We start from the raw sequence: 22,827 nt of genomic DNA, 5'->3' as shown, positions 1-22,827 counted from the left end.
GGAACAGATGCCTTTCGCAAGGCCTTGGTCAATATAAGCCATGAATGTGACTACACGGTGAATATGAACGTGTCGAAGATGGGCTTTAGGAAGCAGGTACGGATTCATTACAAGCATAGGCTCAGCCTGGGCTCAGCCGACTGATGATAAAATAGATAGGGAAGACGTATTCCGAGTCTGCAAGTATGAACTTCACTTGGCAAACCAACCGGAACACATATGGAACGTCACGCATCCTTTTACTTGACAGGATACTGTTGATTCCAACCAAATAAAAAGACCGTTGTGATAGTTTTCCCAGTGAATACCCCAGTCCTTCCCTTCCCATTATTCGCCCCCGAACGCCAAGCAGCACCGAAAAGCTAACAATCTTTCTAGGTCTGGGGCTTCAGCTGCTCTTTCAGTGTCCATGTCTCACATCTGTGGCCCGGGAGGCCTTTCCGCTCATCCTGTATATCCTCGCAGCGCCTGACCAGCAGGTCAAATAGGCGTTCGATCTCATCCAACTCTCTTGTTTCCCGCGCCCTCCACTCAGTTGACTCCAAATGGCGCGGGTCAGGACAATATTCAGCATCCATCCAGCCACCTAAATACACCCTCCAGCGGCCTGACGTTGTCCGCGCGGGAAAGACGAAGTTATGCTTGATGCGGTATGCCACGCCGTGGCTGTACAATAACTCGACGTAGGAGCGGAGCGTCTGTTTCAGTTCGAGCAATTTGTCAAGACCAAACCACTCGGCTTCCAGAGATTGCAAAAATGGGTACCAGTAGAGCTTTGGGCTGCTGAGAACAATGACGCCAGAGCTAGGATCCGCTTTAACAATCCGCGGAGCATGGTTGACGAGGGCGGGGATTCTGGAGACAGCGGTCATGACGGAAAATTCGCGCTCATAAGAAGCAGGATCATCTGGGGGATGCTAGATGTAGAATTGAAGGTAAGGATATATCCCTAGTAGATAGGGGCGAGAGAGGACAGACCGTGTGAATCAGCAGATGCTCAGGACTTCCCTTCCTAGCTCGTACCACTGTTCGGCCAACCTTAGACTCATGGGTAGGGCCTTTACGACGGCTCCCGTCAGTACAGCACGACGCCCCATGGTTGATTTGTGGCCATGGTGATCCGACTTCTTTCGCTGTGACAGGTCCTCCTTTTGTTCAGACAGCCGCAACTGCTGGAGCATCTGCGACGGAGGGCTTGGCATTGTCAACTTGTTGATAGAATAGTTAAGAGGCGGGCGATGTGGGTCGCACGGGAGGAACCTTCGATAGTTAGTACATGGATGGGGAAGAACTGGTTAGAATCTTGAACATGATTGGATACCAGAGCCAGAGTCTCCGCTCTTTCCTCAGTTGCCGACCCTTCAAAAGGCGGTGGACATCGCTACCCACCGCCCGAGATTCTTCGCTATTTCACCAACCAACGCCTATCAAAAATCCACCTAACGCGAGCGACTAGTCTTGCCAACCCACCATCCTACAGCTTATCTTGCAGTTTCCTGGACCTTATCATGCTGATACTGATTCTGAACTTTGGTTTAGTGGAAATTGGACAACTACGCTCGATCATTGAGCTCACTGGCTCGTCGAAGAGCCCGAATTGCCCTGTCCCCTCAAACGCGTCCCCGTCGCGCGACCGGTCCCAGCTCTGCAGGACTAGGCCCGGAGGAGACAATTCTGGACAAACACCCAAATTCAAGCAATGGGAACACTCATAGGCGCCAATCATCAAGGCACAGACAGTCATACAAGAAGCCCAAGGGATGGGGGAGAAGGAACATAACGCTGCCATTATTGAAGCCATCGAAGGAATCTGTACCTCTCCCCCTGGGAACGGCCAGCAAGAGGAACTTCAACACCTTGTTTTTCTCCGAAAAGACATGATTATTTATAGCGAAGACGTCATTTTGGAAGAGCATGCGTATACTTAGCTGCCTTGACTTCTTCAAGAAGGCCTTGAAGTGCTTCTCGCTGACCGTTACATGGAGGGAAGATAGATTCCTTCAATGGCTGCAATAATGGCAGTGTTCTGTTCCTGCTCCCTCGATGCTGATACCATTTCCGCACTGCCACCAAGGTTTCTGCTATACTCAGTTTGCTCAATACCAATCTGTCTTGTGATCTGATTGGCCTCTCTATTGACACTGACTCCTATTGTTCTTTCGAGGGTGCCTAAGGTCCCCGTTCATTGTGCCTGTTGTTCCTGTTGCTCCAAGTGTCACCTACTTAGACACCTAATGATCCGTGAATCCCCTTACAGGACCACTTCTGGTTTGAGATATGCATAAGTAATGCTGTAGGCACAAGCCTTCAAAGGCTGGAACCTTGGAAACTCCGATTAATGATGCCTGGTGACTCGTGATCAATATTGCCAGCCTCCGATGCCATAAATAGCAAGTGCAACTACCTAATAGCCTAATAGGTATTCCCTGGTGGTGACCTCATATTGAGCCCACTTGCACGAGACAAGTGTCATTTGACATATCCACATTCAAATTAGCAATTCACCCCTTAAGCACACGCTTAAACCTTTCCAACACCCGCTCCCGACTCTGCGCATGATCAACGATAGGCCTAGGATACCCATTCTTCTGCGCAATAGCCCCCGCCCCACGCGCATAAGGCTCATGAATAGCCTTGTCCGAAACATCACGCAGCTCCGGCACCCAATGGCGAATATACTCACCATCAGGATCAAAACGCTCACTCTGGCGTAGAGGATTGAAGATGCGGAAATATGGTTGCGGATCTACACCAGTACTGGACCCGAAGCCCCAGCCACCGTGGTTGGAAGCGAAGTCGCCGTCGATCAGATTCTCCATAAAGTGTCGCTCGCCACGACGCCAATCTAGCATCAGGTCTTTCGACAGAAATGAGGAGACTACCATGCGCGTGCGGTTATGCATCCAGGCGCAGTGTTGCATCTGGCGCATTGCGGCATCGACGATTGGGAAGCCGGTTTTGCCGTCGCACCAGGCTTGGAAGTGGTCTGTGTTGTACTCCCATTCGATGTCCGTGTGTTCGGGTTTGAAACATTTGTTCATGCTGTTGAAGAACTTGGGTTAAAATGGATGGAGTCGGTCCGGAGCGATGTTTGCTTACCAGATGAACGGCCAGTTGACTAGGACATGCTTGTAAAAGTCGCGCCAGGCTACTTCGCTGATCCAGGCCATGTATCCGGGATCGTAACGGTCGAGATGGCCCTTGTTCATATTTTTGGCTGTCACAATGGCGGTTCTTGCACTGAGAGCCCCAGACGCGAAATAAGGGCTCAGCACTGAAGTGTGTTCACCAGGTAGTAAACTCCGGTTACTCTCGTAGTCTTTAACTTTATCCTCCAGGAAGCTTTCCAGTCGCTGGAGAGCTTCGTGCTCGCCTGCCGGGTAGAGTTTCTCAAGTCGTTTCTTCTTTTCGTCTGACAATTGGTGAGATGCCGGCGCAGTCGGAACCTCGCATTTAAAGAGGCTCTTGAACTTCTCACGCGCATCCCCCGGATTTGACCCAGGTTCCTCTGACAACTCCAGATAGTCCGGATTGTCTTTCAAAAACGCTAACCACGCACGATACCAAGGGCTGTAAACAGCATACTGTTTCCCTTGCTGGCTGTGCAGCATCCCCGGAGTGACAACGCAAGTATCATGAGTAGGGGCGAAATTAATCCCACTATCTGCACAGAGCCGCACGAGCTTAGCATCCCGCCGCAGCTCATCGACCTCATACTCCATATTCGCATAGAGTGTCTTAGCGCCCCATTCCTGGCACAATGCAACAACGCGATCTGGAATTTCCTTTCTTTTCGCCTGCGTTTCCATGTACAAAGGGATATCCAGCTCACCTAAGTCCCGTTGCAACTGGCCGAGGATGCGCAAGGTGAAGTCCACTCGGGCTGGGCTTGTCAAATGGGCAGCCCAGTCCTCGGGAGAGACAATGTATAGACAGATTAGTGGAACCCCGTTGTCTTTGGCACATTGATAAGCTGCGTGCAGGGCCCTGTTGTCATGGAGTCTTAGGTCGCTCTTGAACCAATGGACGACCGCATCACACATCGGGATCTCCCGCCGCTTGTCTGCGGTATCCCGGCAAGCGTTTTGCAATGTTTCAATGGGGCGTTCCAGATCGCCATTGGTATATGCATCGCATCGCGCGTTGCTCATCTCTGGAGGATAGAATTGGCGTAGAACGATGCCGAAATCCTCAGTTTGTTTCGCGTTGGGATGAGGCTGGTGCATGTCAGAGCGCCCCTTTTTACTGGCGTGTGAGCCATTGGGCTCCTCATTGACAGGTCCAGAAGCTTTTCTTTTCGGTGGCATAATTGATAGATTGCGAAGAGGCTGGGATCCTCGTCTGAATAGATATACGTGCGAAATTGATCGAACAGAGTATATAGAAAACCTATTTTTCATTACCCAGAAATAAATACTGAGAGAGAAGCAAGGGATAGAAAAGAGCAGAGTAAAGAATTGCAGGGGACACCATCGATTCCCGTGATCCGGTCCTAGTACATAGATCGCGATTGAGTTTAGATCGAGTGACGTCACCGATCTGGTTGCGATCGAGCCTCATCGAGGACTACTCGAGGCCTCAGGCCACCAACTGGCAAGTCCCCACACAATACTCCACCGAATTCCCCATAACCCCCGAAGCAGCGGGTCGCAGACAGTCGCAGCTGTCATGGATTGGCGTCGGGTTGCATGTCAGGGCTTGGCTGAGCCTTGGCACTTGGCAGTCATGTAACTAAATGAACAGTTACTCTCAAGCCTTATTTGAAGTTATGCCTATTACCTTCCCCACACGCGACTCGTAAAGGACCAGGAAAATGCTCGACGCCAGAAATGGTACAATTTTGTCTGTTTTCACTCAATAAATCTTGAATCATCTCAACTCATTTCCCAACATCCACCCTGCCAACTCGGTCTCTCCCCCCTAAACTGAAAATCCAGGAGGGGGTTCGGAGTCCCCAGGACAGGGAAGCAACCAGCAATGGCCCCCAGACACCAATGGCCGTCTCAACCCCACCCTCCACCGACAATAACATCGTCCATATTTTATCGCACCGCTACGGCCCCTCAACACTCACCCGAATAGCCATCTTTGCCTCCCTCGCCGCCCTAGCCTGGTACAACGCCATCGAGCTAATAGCCCTCTGCTTCATCTCCTTCCAGCGCTACCGCGGCACCTACTTCTGGAGCCTCCTAATCGCCTCGTCCTGCATAATCCCACACTGTCTCGGCTACGTCCTCCTCTTCTTCCCAATCAACATAACGCCCTGGCTATGCATCTCCCTCATCACCGTCGCCTGGTGCGGCATGGTAACCGGGCAATCTGTGGTCCTCTGGTCGCGCCTGCATCTGGTGCTTCACAACAGGCGCGTGTTGCGCGGGGTGTTGTGGATGATTTGCGTCGATGCGGTGCTGTTTCATGTACCGACTATCGTGACCTTGTATGGGTTTGTGGGGGAGCCGGAGAGTGCGTGGGCGCGTGGATATGAAGTTACGGAGAGGGTACAGCTGGTGGGGTTTTGTGTTCAGGAGTTGGTTATTTCGGGCATTTATGTTTTTGAGACGGTTAGGCTTCTTAGGCTCAGACCTGAGGGACGACCAAAGGGGGTTTTGGAACAGCTTTTGGTTATTACTGTTATTATTTTGGTGCTTGATGTTGCGGTGGTCGTTATTGAGTATGTTGGTTACTATGATTTGCAGGTTATGTTTAAACCTGTGGCTTATAGTATCAAGCTGAAGCTGGAATTTGCGATTCTGGGTAAGCTGGTTGCTATTGTGCGGGCTCCTTATAATCATTCCGCGCTGCGGTATAACGGGCGCGATTTTGATGAGACTACGCCGGCGCGCGCGGATGGGTATCCGGCTGTGTCTTCGGACTCGTCGACGCCGACTCAACTGGTGTACACTCCACCGTGGCAGGGAGGTCAAGAGGGAACAAGCTATTCAACGTCTACTTCATGTGGCATTTTGCGCGGTGCACGACAGTCTGTTTGTGTATAGTGCTTGTGAGGCTTTGTTTTCGGCTGGTGTTGGTAAATGGCGGCGTTCATTTTGGCACAGATACATCATTCTCGCATATCTTCATGTATTATAGCTAGCGTTTGAAAACTAGGTTTCGTTATGATGAGCAAAGTCAATGTGCTCATAGCTGGACATCAGCAAAATTCAGCGGTAGTAGTCTGCTAATCCAACATCTGTACCAGCCTGTAGTACTAAAACACTGCCGAAGATCCTATTCTCTGGGAGCACCATGGCGGTACCGACAGGCCCCAGAGTCCGGCGCGTGTCATTGCCAATACCGTCCTCCGAAAGGCTCAGCTCTAGCTCTGTGGAGACACTGCGGCGACCAACAAGGATAATGTTGCTCGCTTTGTTAGAGGTGTGGCTTAGTTCTTCCCGCACCGCAAGCACGGCCATATGGACTGAGTCAGTGATGGCTTCATCAAGAGCTGGCTGATGGAAGACGACGCGATCTTGCAGTTCCTCGGGTACTGAGTCGCGGATGGTCTCGAAGAATACTACATCAGACTGAGAGCTGACCGCAGGCTTTGCACTTGAACTTGAAGGAGAGAATATGGCTGAGATGCCAGTGCTCTGAACATCACTGCTCGTACCAGTAATCTGAAGAACGGTGGCAGTGACCTGGTCATTCTTGGCAAGCTGCATGATAAGGCGAAGAGCGAAGCGGTCATCCTCGCCACCAAAGAATGGAAGGACGACGTGGTGAGAACGACTGCCAGTGGGCTGGCGGGCAAAGATGGAGCCCTGGAGGCTCATGCCACTCGGTGTGCGCGACATGACGGGTCTCTTGGAGGATGCTGAAATAGGGCTATATTCAATCAGGATGCCGACATGACCTGGGACGCGTTCTAGGATGTCCGAAACAAAGCTTGTGTATTCACCATTGGAGAAACGATTTGCATCGTCAAACTCTAGGCCATTATGGTGGTCAGCCAAGGTCCCGGTCTCGCTCCAAGGAAGCAACAGGAGATCCGCCGTGTCCTGCTGTGCCATGCCGATGACAGTGTCTGCGTAGGAATATTCAGGGACCACAGATACTCCAGCCATCAGTGATAGATCGTGCCAGTCACCGAACGCACGGAAGGTGTTGACCACTGGATCCCACAACGCATGCTCCCCTGCAGCAGCAACTTTCATAACACTGGAATCACGGTCGGTCAACTCCATCAGCCTGACACCGTGAACCTTGAGTGTGGTATGCTCGTCCTCTTCTGGGGTGATAGGGTCTTCCACAGTTTGTTCGGTTTGCTTTGGTGTTTTTGTGGGATGAATGGGTGATGACACGGACGCGCGGCGCTTTGAACTCAGCAAAGCTGCCACAGTACAGACACCGGACAGACCGTCGAGACGAAGGTAGACGAGCAGTTTGCGGACCGGGACTGCCTTCAATTGGTTCTTGGCGATGGCGACGCTATCGTTGCGACCATCGCGCTGGACAGGGTTCTCATCCCAGTCAATTTCACCTCGTCTCCAGCGGTCAACCTTGACCTGATACCACCTTGGATACAGCAAGGTCGTCAAGGGAGTGGTAAGGAATGTCGTAACCAAGGCCATTACGACAAAAATGGTGAAAGTCCGAGTGCTCAGAATCTTGGCTTGGAGGCCGATGTTCTGTGCAATTCGTATTAGCCTATATTCTGAGGTGCCGGACTTGATCCAAAGGGGGTACTCACCAGCACAATGAGCTCCACCAAGCCCTTGCAGCTCATTAAAACGCCGATTGAAAAGCTTTCACGCCATAACAGCCCGCAGAGCCGCGAGGCAACAGCACCACCAGTAACCTTCGCAAGAAACGCGATGGCGATTACTCCAACCACGTAACCCCAAACGATGCCAGAGTCAAGAAGTCCTAGATTAGTACTCAGCCCAGACAAAGTGAAGTAAAGTGGCAGGAAAATAGCAGCCACCAGATCTTCAATCTTCTCCGTCAGCTTAATAGCGAAGCCACCTTCATGCGGGCAGATCAGGCCAATAACAAAGCCTCCAAAAATGGCGTGCACACCAATGATTTGTGTGAAGAAAGCTGAGGCCAGGGCAATAAGCAGGGTCAAGGCCACCACCGACTGACTCGGCCCTTTCTGCAAACTGCCCGTCTTCTCGAGGAAACGAAGGAACAGCGGGCGGAAAACAAACGTCAAAAAGAGCATATAGGCCACGCAGACCAACAGCACATACAGTGCCGTGATACCACTGCCCGCATTCACAAGAGCGACGCACAGCGCAAGTAGGATCCATCCTACGACGTCATTTCCAACACCGGCCGACAGTACAATGACACCAACACGGGTTGAGAGCAGCTTCAGCTCAGTGAGGATACGGCACAACACCGGGAAGGCCGTGATGGCCATAGCGATACCAATGAACAGAAGATAAGTGCCGAAGGAGATCGGCTTTGTGTTACCATCATTGTGGAACTCGTGGTAAAGACCGTATGAGATGGCAGAGCCCAGTCCAAAGGGCAAGATCATGCCAGCAGCAGATACGCTCAGGGCAACTCGCCAGTTGCTAATGAGGAAGCGGAGGTCGGTCTCGAGACCCACCAAGAAGAGGAACAGTACCAGTCCCAGATTGGCGACTACATTCAGACTTGGAATACTATCTGCTGGAAAGATGGCATCTGTAAATCCGGGGATGCGGCCCATCACGGACGGGCCCAGAACGATCCCGCCGATAACCTCTGCTATAACTCGTGGCTGGCGGATCTTTGAGAGGGGCCAGTGGATCAGGCGACATAACACTATAATGATAACCGCCTAATCTTGTCAGTATGTAATTCTCACATCCCAGCTGCCGATTCCATTACCTGGATAATGAACAACACAAGCGGGTTTTTGGGGTCATAATCAGTAGGATTGCCGCCTTCTAGGATGCCGCCCTGCGGGCTGACCCGTGCAGTGCTGGTTGGCGCAGCCGATGTTGTTATGCTGGTCGCCATGCTGGACAGACACCCAGTTTGAGCAACGGAGCTGCGAGCAGGCACACTTGGGAGGTTCTTGCAGTTGCAGAGTCAGAAGAGAGATAAAAGAAGGTGGGAGTCAGCCTAAGCCCCCGCAACGGCGGCAACGCTAAGACGCGTGGACCGCCACAATAAGATTTATCGGACCATGGATGCTTCAACGGCTTGGCGATGGCGTTTTTGGTGCACTTGTCACTTCGCTTGTGTTCCGCGATCATCGCTTCTTTGATTGCTTTGACCTTCTCTCCTGATTGCGGTGGGTTGGTTGCGAGCTGGGACAAAGAACCGAAGTCCGCATGCGGCTAGTACTGCAGGTGGAGAGCAACAAAGCGTCCAGTGCCTATTTTGTACGCAACATCATCGCCTAGTTAGGTTCACAGCTATAATAATTTCCGCTTTTATTTTGACTTCCCACGTGGTCTAATTGACGGGCAGCTCGGGCCTTTTTAAACGAGGAGGGTGATACCTTAGCCTCAGCATCGAAATATGACACACAGACGCAACACCGGGCCTGCGGCCCTGCGAGAGATGAATCACCCAAGTAACACTTTAAGTGTGATGTGTCGGTACAGTACCTTTCTAAATAAAATATCACCACAAGTCTTCTGTCCGGGAAGTTGTCAGTACCCACTTGTGGGGGCCGAGTTCCAGACGCGTGTTTAGCGAGCCTCCCGTCAACTGGCAAGCGCCCAGCCAACTGGTAAATCTTCCGCCAACTGGCCAGTCTATTCCTATCAATTGCCCAACAGTGTAGCGATAATATCCCAAGTGTTATCCGTGTGAGTACTACAAATACGTTCAGATAACTCGTAAAAACCAAGTCTATTGATCTAAAATACCATCTGCACTATATGAGAAGAACCCCGTGCACCAGACCTAAGGAGCTGGTAGCCTGTACACAGCCTCGTCCGTATAAGGACCCCCAATTCCTTCAGATCACCCGACATAACCTACGAAGCCTCCGATGGCTTCGGAGAAACCCAGTGCCCACCAACGCGCTCATTCTCAACAACCTTCTTCTCCTCAGGCTTCTTGCCTTTGTCTCCAGGAACCTTCTTATCCTTAGCAGGTATCCTCTCATACCGAATGACCTCGGTACCCAGTGTCTTCGGATCATTAGCAACACGATACCCGTAAGATTTATCTGAATCAATAAACGTCACATTCCAACACCTGCGAAAAGCACTTTTAGGAATGCGATGCAAAACCAGATACTCATAGTAAAGATCATTATGATCCAACCCTTCGGTGTTCATATCAAGTTGTCGAGCAAGTGATTTAGCACGGTAGATATACTTGTGGCCGATGGCGGTAGTGTCGATCTCGAACACCTTGGCGTTTACCTTGCACCGCCACCAGTGACGAGCCATCCAGTCTGTAGCTCTGGCTTTGTGGTCGAAGGCGGAGATGAAGATGCTGGGTTCATGCCAGTTGGATAGGTGGCAATCGGCGGCTTCTTCGAATTCATCGATCGTCCGGGTGCGCCAATGGTCGCCGGTGTCGCCGGCTAGCAGCCATTTTTTGGTCTCCTGGGTGTATGCGCTGTCGTAGTGGACTCTATAGAGGAATTCCGGGATCTTGTAGTCGGGGAGGCAGCACTCTTCCATCTTGGCTATTCTGTTATAGATCTGGATATATAGTAGTTGATGGGGTTGAACTGTCTAGATCTGGATTGTTGGATTGTTGGATACAGATAATGCTGAGGAAGAGGCGTATTTATAGAGATTGTTAATTATAGCTCAGTATCAGCCTGGATGGATTTGATACAATAGAAAATGATGTTTATTTGTTCCCTTGAACGAATGATAGTTGAGTCTGAGACTTCGAGTTTCAAGGACCTTTATACAGGACAAAGGGAACAATAAGCACTTTCTAGCGGATTGATACAAGACAAAGGAAGAAGTACTTTTGAGACACTTGATTATGTCGAAACTGGTAAGATAATGGCTATATTGGCTACAATGTCGAAGGATTCCTAGCAGAATATGCAAGTCTGAAAGACACAAAGGATGCCAAACACAGACCACACGCAACGATCTATAAGATTAATCAAAGACAATATTTGTCTTGGCCTTGAAACTCCTTGCCCGGGGAAGGGTTAATTAAGTATGTAGTGAAATAACACCAATGGATTGTACGAGATACTGATTTGCCAGGCAGGGCGGTGCTCACATCCAACGCAGCATCATTACTAGTGACCACGAGGAAACGAGAGCAAGTTTGACCAGCCCATGGAAGTGTATCAATTGCACCCAACAAGACCTGAAGCGCAGTACTGCCAATGCCGAATCTCAACCTGCATTCAACGCAGTTCGTACTTCCAACGTATACTTCGCCATAGTGAATAGCCTCAATACTGGAAAACAATACTAAACAGTGTATATTCATTCGTGGTCCAATCCAGTACGACGTTGAACGGTCCTAGGTAACAGGATGTGTGATCCAGCTTTCCAATGTGACAACACGTTTATAGTCACCGATCCTCCATCTATTCAAGGAGCATTGGCACAGGTTTTCTCAATCTCCTGCTCCTGCTCCACCTCAGCCCACCCCTTCGGCGGCGCCTGTACCTCATAATTCCACCCCAACGTATCCTCCACACTCCCAGACTGAACCCCCTTGAGCGTCTTCAACAACTTAACGCAAACCTCCCCACCCTCCATCTGCTCCCCACAAGTATACTCAAACTTGTCCCCCTTCGACCGCATCGTAATACTCCTAACAGGCACCAAAGCCGCCGCCGTCCCAGCAGCAATAACCTCATCAAACTCCGCCAGCTCCTCATACGCAACGCGTCTCCTCTCAACAGCAAAGCCCAACCCCTTTGCAATCTCCAAAACCGACGCCGCCGTAACCGAATCAATCGCATTCCGACTATCGGGCTGCACAACGGTCACCTTTCCCCCATCCCTTCTAACGCCAATAAAAGCCGAGGTAGAAAACTCATCAACCTCCTTCCGACTGGCACTATCCAAATGAAGCGTAATCCCAAACCCCTCCTTTCTCGCCCGATCACTATGCTTCAAAACAGGCGCATAATTCCCACCCACCTTCGCATCACCCGTTCCAAAGGGCGCACAGCGATCGAAATCCTCCAGAATCAAGGCATCAACAGCACTAGCACCGTGGTACACGCCCGTCGGCATCACAAATACTGCAAGCGTATACCCGTCGGGCGGACTGAGTCCCAGCTGCGCTGACGACCCGAATAGCAATGGCCGGATGTACATTGCTGCGCCGGAGCCGTGGGGCGGTACGTACTCGGCGTTGGCGGCGACGGCCAGCTGCACGCACTCGATGAAGAGGTCTTCTGGGACCGGCGGCATAGAGACTACCTCGGCAGAGTGCTGCATGCGCTTTGCGTTGCGGTCTGGGCGAAAGATTGTTATTTTGTTGGTGGGGTGGCGGAAGGCTTTGAGGCCTTCGTAGACTTGTTGGCCATAGTTTAGGCCCGGGGCCATCCCGTGGATGGAGAGGTACGGGGATGTTACGAATTGTGGGGATGACCATTTGTTGCCTGTGCTGTGGGAGAAGTGGATTTCGACATGGCCGTTTCCTGTGGTGGGGGGTAAGAGTCTACTTCTCCTTCAGGATGCGCATATGAGGGTTATTTGCTTACCATCTCGGACTTTGAAGCCAATGTTGTCCCAGTCGAGGGCAGCGGGAGGTGGAGGGAAGGTCATTAGGGCAGATTTGAGGAATTGTGGAGTTGAAGTCGATCCCGCGGGGGGTGGGTTATCTTATATTGTGGGGATGGATTGAGTTTATGCTGACTGTGTCTACGGAGTACGGAGTACCGGACGGATCCTGCGTCGGATGTAGTCGGACAGATGACTATGATGACCTCAGGACTTCGGTATCTTACTTCCCACGATGCCCGATGGCACCTGCAGGTCAGATCTGGCAGAATTGCTCCGACCATCCGGATCTCTCATTCCAACCGGAGTCTATTTTTAGAATGAAAAGTACTCTGTAGACTTCGCAATTAGTATGTACACTTATAACTATACACAGAGAAAACAATGTACAGGATCGATTCGCTGTTAACCAGACACACCATCGCAAGCATGCAAAAAAGGAGGAAGCTCAAATGCAAAAGGAGGCGCACAGAGGAACCCCCGAAATTCAACTAGACTGCTGTGACGAAGAAGGCCTGCGGAGTTTCTCCGAGTGGCCATCGGGCATAATATCACCCGACTGGCTATCGCTATCGCTATCGTTATCGGAACTATCGTCGCTAGACTCAGACTCAGACTCAGACTCTGACTCTGACTCCGATTCGCCGGAGCTAGGCACATCGTAGACATCACTGCGACGAGCTGGGGCGGTCTTTGGTTCAGCGCGCGGCTGCGAGCTCTTCGCAGCAAGCTCCTGCTTCTGGCTGCTCAGCATGTCCTTGAGAGTCGGACGGGCCTGCTTCGGGGCTGATACTTGAGGAGTCGCCTTTTGCGTCTCCAGGGTCTGTTCGCGGGCCTTTGCCTCCTTCCGCAGCTCGTCAAGCTTAGCTCGCAATGGTGTTCTTCTGCGAATTTCCAGCCTGGAATTGCCTAGTCTACCCAAAAGCGTGTTCATCTCAGTTAAGATGTTCATAAGGACGGGATCGTAGGTTTCCCGAAGCTTGCGCTCGATTTCGACTTTCTCTGCTTTTTCTTTCTCCTTTTGTTGAGCCTCTGCCTGCCTTGACTCCTTTGTGGACTGCCGCTCTTTGGCAACTTCCTGCTCAAGCTTGGCAACGTCGAAATTGGGCGGATACACCACATCGCTGACTTGCGATGGCGTGCGAGCAGCTTGTGAATTAGATTTGGGGGTCTGCTTCTTGGCACTAGTCTTAGGTGTGGCAACGGTACGAGTAGAGGCCGAAGGTGTTGCTTGGGTGTTTCTAGTAGCTGGTGTGGGCGTCTGCACCGTCGACTTTGGTGTGGCGTTGACCGCAGTATTGCGCTGGCTGGAGTGCGGAACAGGCTGAAGGGTTGAGGCAAGGTTCTCTCCCTCCGCAAAAGACACAGATCGTCTCTCGGATGCTGGGGAATCCTTGCCGCGGAGGGCAGACGAGAGCTTTTTCGTTCTCTCGATTGCGGGTGTTTGCTTATTCTGAGTAGTGGACGATGATTCGACGACTGTGGCATTGCTGCTTGGGAAAGGCGGTCCGCCGAGAGAGGTCGAGTTCTGGGTGGATGGCAGGTCTGCAGTCCTGAAAGATTCTTGAGACGCTTCCACCCTCACTTGCTGATTGCTGGGAGGACTGTCAGTTATACCCAATTCTAGGCCAGACTGGGGGGTTTTGTTGACGGAAGACTCTTCGAGACTTGCTCGGCGAGCCGGGCTAGAGGATGAAGGAACACGTTCACGTCGCTGTGGGCTCGTCACGCCAGCAACTGAAGACAACGATTTCGACTTGGACTGCTGGGGTTGTTGCGAAGGCACAACAACGGCAGGCACAGACCTTGGAGAGGTGGGGCTCGATTGTTGCCGGGTCGAAGGATGAGATTGTCTTTGGCGAGCTTCTTTGACCGAAGTGATATCTTCCAAGCTCTGTTTGCGTTTGCGAGACTGCGAACTCTCGGTAGCCGTGGGCGTTTCCATTTGTATATCCCCATCTGCGTCCACGAAATTTTTCTTACTACCGTTCGTTTCACTCGCATCAGATTCAGAGTCAGAGTCAGAACCGGTCTCAGAATCCTCCTCAGCAGACTCCTCCACAAGAGCCTTTCTCTGTTCATTTTCGTCATCCTCATCATCGCTTTCCTCCTCGCTAGACTCGTCACCAGACTCGCCGCTAGAGCTCTCGACAGCCTCTTCCGCTTGCTTCTTCTGCGAGGATTTAGAGATACTATCAGCCACCCTCGCCAGATGCCCTTGTCCACTGGCCACACGCGGTTTGGTCGGCAGCTCAGGTTCAGGCGAGCTCTCTTCGCTCGGGGTAGCCTCTTCAGTTGTTTGTGTCTCTCGGACGTGTATATCCCGTGGGGGAGATTCAGCGTCGCTAGGCATCTGTGTGATTGTCCGCGTGGCCGTCGTCTTCGCAATGGGCGCTTTAACAAGTTTTGGCGACTTAGTCGGGGATTTCGGGGGTATAGCTTTCGCAGAGCCGGGTGTAGACCGAGAACGGGTAGTAGAACCACGTCGCTCAGCAGGTGACGGCGAGTCGCCTAGCTCCTCGCTTTCGCTCCTTACAGGCGGCGTGCCGGCAATTATACGATCAGGAGATTTCGCCGGTGGGGGAGGACTGGCGACAGGACTGCCTACCTCCACAGATGAAACGGGTAAATCACGATGGCGGTGCTTAACCGGCGACTTTCGGTTGAAAAGACCGTTGGTTTTGGGTTGGCGCAAATCGGGCGAACCCGTCCATTGCACATGAGACTGAGACAGCGATCGAGTAGCACTGGGCTGTGATGAACCCTTGGCGCTCTCTTCGTCCTCTTCCTGGATAGCAGGGAACTCGCGCTCCATATCTTGCTTTTTCTTCTTCGTCGCACGCTTATGCTCATACGCAGCGACAGCAGCATCCCAATCCTGCTCGACAGACGGGAAGCGCTCCGGGGCAGCCGTCGTAGGCTTTTGAATAACGCGAACACATCCGAACTGGTCAAGGCCGTCGGCGCGGGCTTTGCCATGGTCGACCCAGACATCGGCGACTGTCAATTGGGGGTAGAGGTCGAGCTCTTCCTTCGTATCGTCCAATATCTTCTTGATCGAGAGTGGTCTAGCAGGTAATGGAGTTAGTCAATGAAGTTCGTTAGGGTGAGAGATTTCAATTTCTCCAAAGACTTACTCCAACTCCGGATGAAGCTTCGCCCAGTGCTCCTGTATCATGCCCGCAAGTCCCCCAAGCGAGACTTCCTCTGGATTCTGAAGAACAAGCAAGAAGACACCGGGTTTCTTGGAGGCAGTTGAAGGTCCAGATCCCTGGCTAGACTCATCGGAGGTAACCCTTCTCCCGAGTCTCTCCCAGATGTAGCTTACGTTGGTGCTCAGCTGCTCCCGCGGGAAGACCTTGATCGAAAGCCGGAGGAATACCATTATGTCAGAATTGTAGATTGCGCATGCGCATAAAAGTAGTAGGATGAAGTTTTATATGTATGGCGCGCGGTGGAAGGGCCGTGGTGAGGTGCGGAGACTCCTGGTGAAGACTGGAGAACTGGATTCGGCGGATGGGCGCGAACGAAGGAGGACAAATCAATTAATTACGCGCACATGACTTCGTTCAGATATATGAGGCCAGACACTGGAAGGAAGCGTGCGAGGGCAAAGAATTGGGACAACAAAGCGGAACTTCAGAACGCGGAAGAAATTATCGCGAAGCGCGAAGCAGTCCCGCTGGCGATCCACTTATCTGCCGTATCGGTGAAGTCGCGTCAACACCCTCAACCCTCATTCCTTAAGGATTTATCATGATGAAAGCGAGTGTATCATATAATAATAAACTAATATTTTGTTTTGTATGATGATTGGACTAGAAGCTCACATGCTCACACGTGCCCCTAATCCGGCACCAGGTACATTATCCCTTTGACCAAACCTGGGCTGTATGATCTCTTGTTAGTAGTCGAGCCATAGCAACATTTCTCTGGAGATTATAGGCATGATTAAAGGAATAGATTGAACATAGGACGCCACCTGCTGACTAGTTCGAGGGTATTGGACCTTTTGAGGCTGAGTATCGCGCTGTTCTATCAATCAATCCATCGCCCTTTCCCCAGAATGGACGTGGGAATAGCCTCGTTTTCCATTGCTATGGAAGGGTGGTGACCCAACGTGACCCAACGTGATCAAAAGCTCGTCCGCTCGTGACCGATCGACCCGTCTCTTTCAGAGCTACTTAACTCTCTGTCCTGGTGCCTCTTCTCCTTTCATTCTTGACCTTTCCAACCATGGTTGTCCATCTCTTTGGCCATCCGTCCTCGTGTTTTATCGTTCGTTTTATCTTTCTTGACACTATCCACCTTGTGCTTCCCTTTTATTAGAAGGTTGGAAGCACGTGTCAGTCAACCAAACCCACCCCCACTCTTCCCATCTCCACGCCTCTTCACTTGGGAGTCCTATGATTCGGAGCCTGACGGAGAAGAGTTCTTCGATGCTATTGATGCCGGCGAGATCGAAGTAGAGGACTTCAGCAAGGTTGATCAGAGTAAGATGCAAAGTCCTCAAGATGAAAGTGCTGAGCTTCGGGAAGACTGACATATCCAGACCAGCCCCGGAATATAAGTATCACATCGGTGCTCGCACGATCTTCCAGCTCCGCGCTGAGTTCAAGCCCTTCTGCCGCCTACCTGCTGAGCTGCACGTCATGATATCCGTGCCCATCAGCGGTGCGGCACCGGCGCAGAATGCCTACCTTCGGCAAGGAAGCACAAATGACTTGCGCTGGGGGTTGCCATGGCCAAGCATAAGAAGCAGCGGCTTTTTCAGACATGGTGGTCCTGGAAAGAGTTCCGCAAAAAGGAGACTTCTTTGCCTGGCCCATAGTCGTCCCACCAGCAATGACGCCTTACAGACCTGGCTGCTGGCAACCCAGTCGACCGGAGAGCGTCCTGGGGACAGATCAGACCCGAGGGTCGTTGGCTTTCCACCACGAACCGCTCGACCGTGGGTAACGCGGACCGTCAGTATGATAGCGCATATTCTGGATCGACGCGAATGCTGATGGGCGTGTGACGACGTGTGATGAGGTTCGAACCACGGCCTATCCATGGCGCCAGAAAATGAATGTCTGTTTTGGAGATCCAGAATGGTGACAAGATCCTTGTCGGACCGTTCTCATACTGGGTAACAGGAGGACCGTCGGTATTGCGGCCACGCTCTCTGTGGTAATTGCCTGCCATCTGCGAAGATGACCTTCAAGCCAGTCAATCGGATTTCGCAGAGCTATTCAGCCCTGATCAGAGTGTATCAGTTCATTCTCCTAGCGGACGCACACAAGAACCCTTCAGCGGAAGTAAGTTTGTCACTCACCCCGATACATATGTCCATCCTTCGTGATATATATTGACTGACTCCATTAGGATCTCGAAGCCGCGTGGGCAGAGATGGGCGAAGCCGATCCGGTTCATGAATATGTCTCATCTTTCATGGATCGCTTTTTCCAGAGCCGGTTTCCTATCCTCTCGGCGATATCCGTGCCCTTAGGAAGTACGCCTTTGCTGTCATTCGACAGTCTAGCTCCGATGGTCCTACCGTCACTAAACACGGGCTCCATTACCTCAGGTACGAAGGTATCAGACTGAGCTCTGCCGAGCTAGGCGGATTCCTCAGGCGCTATACCATCGAGACGAGCAATGCGCTGATAGACCTCGTCTTCGGCTTTGCGAATTGGGAACGCATCACTCGTGATCTCAACATTGCTGAAGTTGGAAGGCGCGAGGATTGGTCCCGTCCTGCTGCGGATTTCGGCATGTCAGACGCTTCAAGTCCATTCTTTGACTTTTTAGCCCTTCATGCCTTTGGCCCTGCCGGCAACGAATGGCTACTCGAGTCCAACGCGGCCACAACCCCTGACGCTACGACCCCTGAGATCAACCGGGGGACTGCTGCGACCGAGCGATGCCCTGTTGAGGGATGCCAAGCCAAGTTTGCACCGCACTCTCACCAGCAGCATCGAGGCCAGCTGCGGCCTATCCATGCCTTCAGAAATGAAGATCGGGCTCGGAAATCCAGAATGGTGACAAGGTCCTTCTCAGACCTTGTTGACTTTCTCATGCGGTGCCAACGTTGCCGTATCCCTTGACCCTTCAGGGTTGCCGCCGTTGTCGCTGGAGTCTAGGGAAACACCAGGGATAAACCAGTGCTGTTGTACATTGTACGCACATTGTATATCGTTCTCACTGAAGCTGAAAAGTGGAAGTGCCAGATTAACGAACCTTTCCGTCGGCGCCCCAGCTCTGTCTCGATCCGCTAGTGAAAGCTCAGAGAATACGCCATTGAAACTTGCGCTACTGGAAGCCGTTCTTGTATTTCTCGATATCGATAAGAAAGGAGTTTGCTGGTACCGAAGGCGCCACAGCACCACGGGCATCACCGGATGCATGTATTGGTATCAGATGGAAGGCTCGCCCGGACTAAGTGAGGGTCAGTCGGATATTTCAACTCTCTGCTCTGATGGATTCGCGGTTCCAAAAGGGAACCAGCGTAAAACGGGAAAAAATGGTCAGCAACATACCACCAGATGCCCACATTACTTGGAAGAGGTGTTCAAGCAGTCTGTTGCGGCAATCAATCTTGTGAGGAAGAAGAGAAAGAGGAACCGTGGTAATGAAGCCCGACAGAAGAAGTGGGAAGAGTCCATGGGCCGCCTACCGTACTCGGGCATGTGGGAGAGGTTCTTGCTTCAGGAAAGAATACTGAATGCTTTCCTGACTCATGTCAACAAACGTGATGCGCCGTACTATCATAGGAGCTAGGCCAACAAGTTAATAGAACTTTGATTGATCATGTATGCATTATATCATAACTGGGTAGTGGTAGATCTATGCGCACAATCATGCAGAAGAACAACGAATGAAGCGTAAAATCAGACGAATTACGAGATGAAGACTTAAAAGGAAGTCCACTGTATGGCCGTTCCTGTTGATAACGAAGAGCCGTCCAAAGTATCCGGAAAGACATTCAAGTACGCTGCCCAGACGTAATGCGAATACTTCGCTGAAACAGCGATTGACCCCAAGTTATGGCTGCGTTACCTAGATATATGGGAAATTGGTTCAACTTTGTCTTCGTTTGTCGTTTCCAGGTTGCATTTCGCTTGAATTACTGTCGTATTTTGAGGACACCGTTAGGTTTGACTGCCCATAACCACGTCGGTACCTACCTCGGCGGGAATACCTACAGAATACCTATACCTTCTTTTAGTAAAACGTCCACCAGGGAGCTAATATGAACGAATTGCGTACCTATATGTATCAGTTGTCGAGGAACAAAGGAGTACCTACTTGTACGAGCCATTGGCTCCTGCAGAGTGTAGAATGTCGTTTGATGCATTCCAGTGTAACTCCCAACGCAGCCTCACGAAAGCACAATGTGACACAACCCTCCAATGCGCTCGCCTTAAATGATCTGTGCATGTCCAAGATAGCAAGCGCTTATGTCGTTCCAAGGCTGTCATACTCAGTGCTCCCCATGGTTGCTCTTGCGGCTTGCTGGTCTCGTGATTTGTCGCGTGAGGCGTCGTGCCCTCCCTCCCTCTCACTTTATCTTCCCCTTTCTCAATCGACACCCCTATCAACCTCCATCCCTAGACTAACCAATATACCTGTCACAACGGGCTTCTTGATTGATCTGATGTGCGGAATCGGTCAATGAGGAGCCTCATGACGTCCGCGTAGGTAGAAGATCAAGGGCCCCAAGTGTGTCCTTCCCTCGGCGGCCTCGATGCCTTGCGGCCTGGTCTCTCTTGGTAAGTATCCCGCCATCTCTTTCCTCTCCTTTCATCCACCTTCCTCCCCTTTCCTCCATTTCACCATTTTCATCTCTCAAATACATCACCCGGACTCTGCGGGCCATCTCCATGACGGAAGTTGATACTGATAACTGCAGACGACACGGAGACTGATGAGGCATCGTTTCCTCCCTTTCCTCTCCTTCCTCTCCGACCATCTACGAGGAACGGAGCTTCAGTTGCTCGCAGCCTCGAAGATAGGGAACCTAAATACATCCCTGTAGAGGTCGAGTGCCTTTGAGATCCTTGAGAAACGGCAGAAGGCTCTGTACAGTAAGTAGGACCTCAGTCCATCTGTGAGGTCTCGATACTCACTCCTTCTTCCCGACAGTGTCGAAGGTTGCTTATGAGCACCCAATGTTCAGGGTCCCATTGTGGAACTGTCTCCGAAATGGCCGTCACATTCATATCGGTCGTGACTTCGCCACGCGAGTCAATTTCCCCAGCACGCAAAGTCTATCGAGACACAATGCATCTGGTCCCGATGAACAGCTGGAGATTGACGCTTCCAAATTCCCTTCCGATACCGACATTCAAGGAATAGCGGATACGAAAGTCGGAAACGAGTACGTTCGTGGAGTGATTGGCGGTCCTGCCCAGGTGACGGAAGCGAAGCTAGCTGGCGGTTCTTGAAATGTTGCTGGACTCGAGACACCTCGATCTAAACGAGGCGAAGCTTCCCAAAGCGTCGAACTTCAAGTTGCTACAGGCTTTCTTGCAAGATCTGGCGTTCCCGCAACAGGATTGCCTCCTGATCACCGACCTTTATCGATGGCGTGCCCACAATCTTGCACCTAATGTCGAGCCCCCCTCCGATGACTACCATTGGTCCGCCGTCGAGCGGATGAGCCGAGTTCAATCTCCATCCTCTCTCATGGAGAACAGTCTGAGGGCTGACGAATGCTTGTGGGAGAGTATTGCAGCCTCTGGTAAATAACCAAAACGTGATGATTTCCAGAGGCGGCTCGCTCCATGGAACAACAACTCGAGAAGCTCATCAAATTCATAAACTGATCGGAGCCATCTTCGGAGAGTGTCTCGGGCTTCGTAAAGCCCTCTGCGTGGCTGAACATTCATGCCGCTCGTCTTTACAAAAAGCATGTGCCTGTCTCGATCAGACTCTATCAGAGATGTGCTTGAATAGATGGCAAGTCTCCATTCTCAACAAAGTCGACCCTCCGCCCAAAATCGCTCGCCCGCCCCGCATTCCGCGGGTGGCAAAAGAGTCAAAGACAAAGAAACCTCAGACGGCGAGGAGACTCTAAGTTCCGACTTCGACTCTGACCGTGATTCGGATTTCATCGATCCAAGTGAGGACGGCTTGGAAGACGAAGAAGATGTAGTCATGGCGATGTATAGCGAGTCCGAGCAATCAGACGGCAACCGTCTTGAGGGTATGCATGAAATCCCCAAAGATCCAACATTGCAATCGTCAAATCCTTGGTTCGACGAGGTTCCTTGGGGAACAAAACTGTGGATATGCTCGCCGTGATGATGTGCCGAGTTTCCATCGACCGCGCGGGTACCATCGGTGGCACTGATGGTCGCCCATACTGATGACACGACGTGCGAGGAGTCAGTGGCGGTGAACGCAAGCGAGTATCCATCATAGAATGTATGGCCACGTGGGGCTGACCTACGTCTTGATACCTTGATTCTCGTTCTTCCCAACCTCAACAGAAAAGCCATTCATCCACCTGGGAGCAGCCGTTGCACTATTGACGAAGTCAGCTTTGCAGCTCACGTTGATGGTGTTGAAAACCGCACTTTCATTGAGGAGGTAGCTGCGCCAGTTGTGGTAAGTGTGACATCTACTCTATACTTGAAGTTTTACTGATTCTCCCAAGATCCTGGTTCACGGCGAAAAACACCAAATGATGGTTGAACAACCCGAGACTGTGTGGAGTGGGACGACGACTGGTGGGGGAGTTTTGACTTGACCGTAGCGAGGGGAAGTTGGAAATGGCTGTTTGTGACGGAAAGGTCATTGTTTTCTCCGTGGCTCGTGGCAGGGTATGGCTGCGCCGCTGCGGCTCGTGCAGATAGCTCCGGCTCAGATGCCTGAGGTTGGGCATTATGCTCGGTTTTATGATATTTTTCATGGGAACCTACCTTATTGGTACCGAGTACATCTCCGAGTCCAACCTCTTCCTGCAATCTTGCCTGTTGGCGGGTGGTGAAATCCAAAGAAAGGCTCAACTGGATCTGAATATTCGTCGATGGTTGACGACGATCAAACAGTATGACGAGGTCCCTTCTCGGGTTCCTGCATTTCTCTTCAGTGTCTTAATCCATTTCACCACCGCCCAGAAGGCGGAGGACATAGGAGGTTTTGCTCTTCCGCGGATTAGCCCCCAAGAAGACCGGCACCTCCGATGATGTCGAACATATGTTCTGGATTCCTAGGGACAATTATCGTT

General features: G+C 51.5%; 11 protein-coding genes across 11 annotated transcripts; 4 read left to right on the top strand and 7 right to left on the bottom strand.

Moving 5' to 3' along the window:
- Nucleotides 1-374: 374 nt before the first annotated feature.
- N7515_002080 (uncharacterized protein) lies at nucleotides 375-872 on the bottom strand (the record flags this gene model as incomplete). Its single annotated transcript, XM_056662824.1, has 1 exon — nucleotides 375-872. One exon carries the CDS (start codon nucleotides 870-872, stop codon nucleotides 375-377), a length of 498 nt encoding a protein of 165 aa, XP_056524937.1.
- Nucleotides 873-986: 114 nt separating this feature from the next.
- Nucleotides 987-1,202, bottom strand: N7515_002079 (uncharacterized protein; the record flags this gene model as incomplete). Its single annotated transcript, XM_056662823.1, has 1 exon — nucleotides 987-1,202. The coding sequence occupies one exon, from the start codon at nucleotides 1,200-1,202 to the stop codon at nucleotides 987-989; it is 216 nt and encodes a 71-aa protein (XP_056524936.1).
- A 1,299-nt stretch (nucleotides 1,203-2,501) lies between these two features.
- Nucleotides 2,502-4,307, bottom strand: N7515_002078 (deoxyribodipyrimidine photo-lyase PHR1; the record flags this gene model as incomplete). Its single annotated transcript, XM_056662822.1, has 2 exons — nucleotides 2,502-3,042; nucleotides 3,100-4,307. The coding sequence occupies 2 exons, from the start codon at nucleotides 4,305-4,307 to the stop codon at nucleotides 2,502-2,504; spliced, it is 1,749 nt and encodes a 582-aa protein (XP_056524935.1).
- Nucleotides 4,308-4,994: 687 nt separating this feature from the next.
- Nucleotides 4,995-5,996, top strand: N7515_002077 (uncharacterized protein; the record flags this gene model as incomplete). The annotated part of the gene is made up of 1 exon (XM_056662821.1): nucleotides 4,995-5,996. One exon carries the CDS (start codon nucleotides 4,995-4,997, stop codon nucleotides 5,994-5,996), a length of 1,002 nt encoding a protein of 333 aa, XP_056524934.1.
- A 165-nt stretch (nucleotides 5,997-6,161) lies between these two features.
- Nucleotides 6,162-8,952, bottom strand: N7515_002076 (Kha1p; the record flags this gene model as incomplete). Its single annotated transcript, XM_056662820.1, has 3 exons — nucleotides 6,162-7,628; nucleotides 7,691-8,770; nucleotides 8,821-8,952. The coding sequence occupies 3 exons, from the start codon at nucleotides 8,950-8,952 to the stop codon at nucleotides 6,162-6,164; spliced, it is 2,679 nt and encodes an 892-aa protein (XP_056524933.1).
- A 971-nt stretch (nucleotides 8,953-9,923) lies between these two features.
- On the bottom strand, nucleotides 9,924-10,580 carry N7515_002075 (uncharacterized protein; the record flags this gene model as incomplete). Its single annotated transcript, XM_056662819.1, has 1 exon — nucleotides 9,924-10,580. The coding sequence occupies one exon, from the start codon at nucleotides 10,578-10,580 to the stop codon at nucleotides 9,924-9,926; it is 657 nt and encodes a 218-aa protein (XP_056524932.1).
- Nucleotides 10,581-11,465: 885 nt separating this feature from the next.
- N7515_002074 (branched-chain amino acid aminotransferase) lies at nucleotides 11,466-12,656 on the bottom strand (the record flags this gene model as incomplete). Its single annotated transcript, XM_056662818.1, has 2 exons — nucleotides 11,466-12,529; nucleotides 12,593-12,656. 2 exons carry the CDS (start codon nucleotides 12,654-12,656, stop codon nucleotides 11,466-11,468), a joined length of 1,128 nt encoding a protein of 375 aa, XP_056524931.1.
- A 442-nt stretch (nucleotides 12,657-13,098) lies between these two features.
- N7515_002073 (uncharacterized protein) lies at nucleotides 13,099-15,996 on the bottom strand (the record flags this gene model as incomplete). The annotated part of the gene is made up of 2 exons (XM_056662817.1): nucleotides 13,099-15,679; nucleotides 15,749-15,996. 2 exons carry the CDS (start codon nucleotides 15,994-15,996, stop codon nucleotides 13,099-13,101), a joined length of 2,829 nt encoding a protein of 942 aa, XP_056524930.1.
- A 1,942-nt stretch (nucleotides 15,997-17,938) lies between these two features.
- N7515_002072 (uncharacterized protein) lies at nucleotides 17,939-18,700 on the top strand (the record flags this gene model as incomplete). Its single annotated transcript, XM_056662816.1, has 2 exons — nucleotides 17,939-17,951; nucleotides 18,063-18,700. The coding sequence occupies 2 exons, from the start codon at nucleotides 17,939-17,941 to the stop codon at nucleotides 18,698-18,700; spliced, it is 651 nt and encodes a 216-aa protein (XP_056524929.1).
- A 2,341-nt stretch (nucleotides 18,701-21,041) lies between these two features.
- On the top strand, nucleotides 21,042-21,344 carry N7515_002071 (uncharacterized protein; the record flags this gene model as incomplete). The annotated part of the gene is made up of 1 exon (XM_056662815.1): nucleotides 21,042-21,344. One exon carries the CDS (start codon nucleotides 21,042-21,044, stop codon nucleotides 21,342-21,344), a length of 303 nt encoding a protein of 100 aa, XP_056524928.1.
- A 207-nt stretch (nucleotides 21,345-21,551) lies between these two features.
- On the top strand, nucleotides 21,552-21,899 carry N7515_002070 (uncharacterized protein; the record flags this gene model as incomplete). The annotated part of the gene is made up of 1 exon (XM_056662814.1): nucleotides 21,552-21,899. The coding sequence occupies one exon, from the start codon at nucleotides 21,552-21,554 to the stop codon at nucleotides 21,897-21,899; it is 348 nt and encodes a 115-aa protein (XP_056524927.1).
- Nucleotides 21,900-22,827: the final 928 nt, after the last annotated feature.

Source organism: Penicillium bovifimosum (genome assembly GCF_028826915.1).
Source record: "Penicillium bovifimosum strain IBT 22155 chromosome Unknown utg000002l_segment0_segment0, whole genome shotgun sequence".
NCBI lineage: Eukaryota > Fungi > Ascomycota > Eurotiomycetes > Eurotiales > Aspergillaceae > Penicillium > Penicillium bovifimosum.
This window is presented reverse-complemented; position numbering and strand designations above follow the sequence as displayed.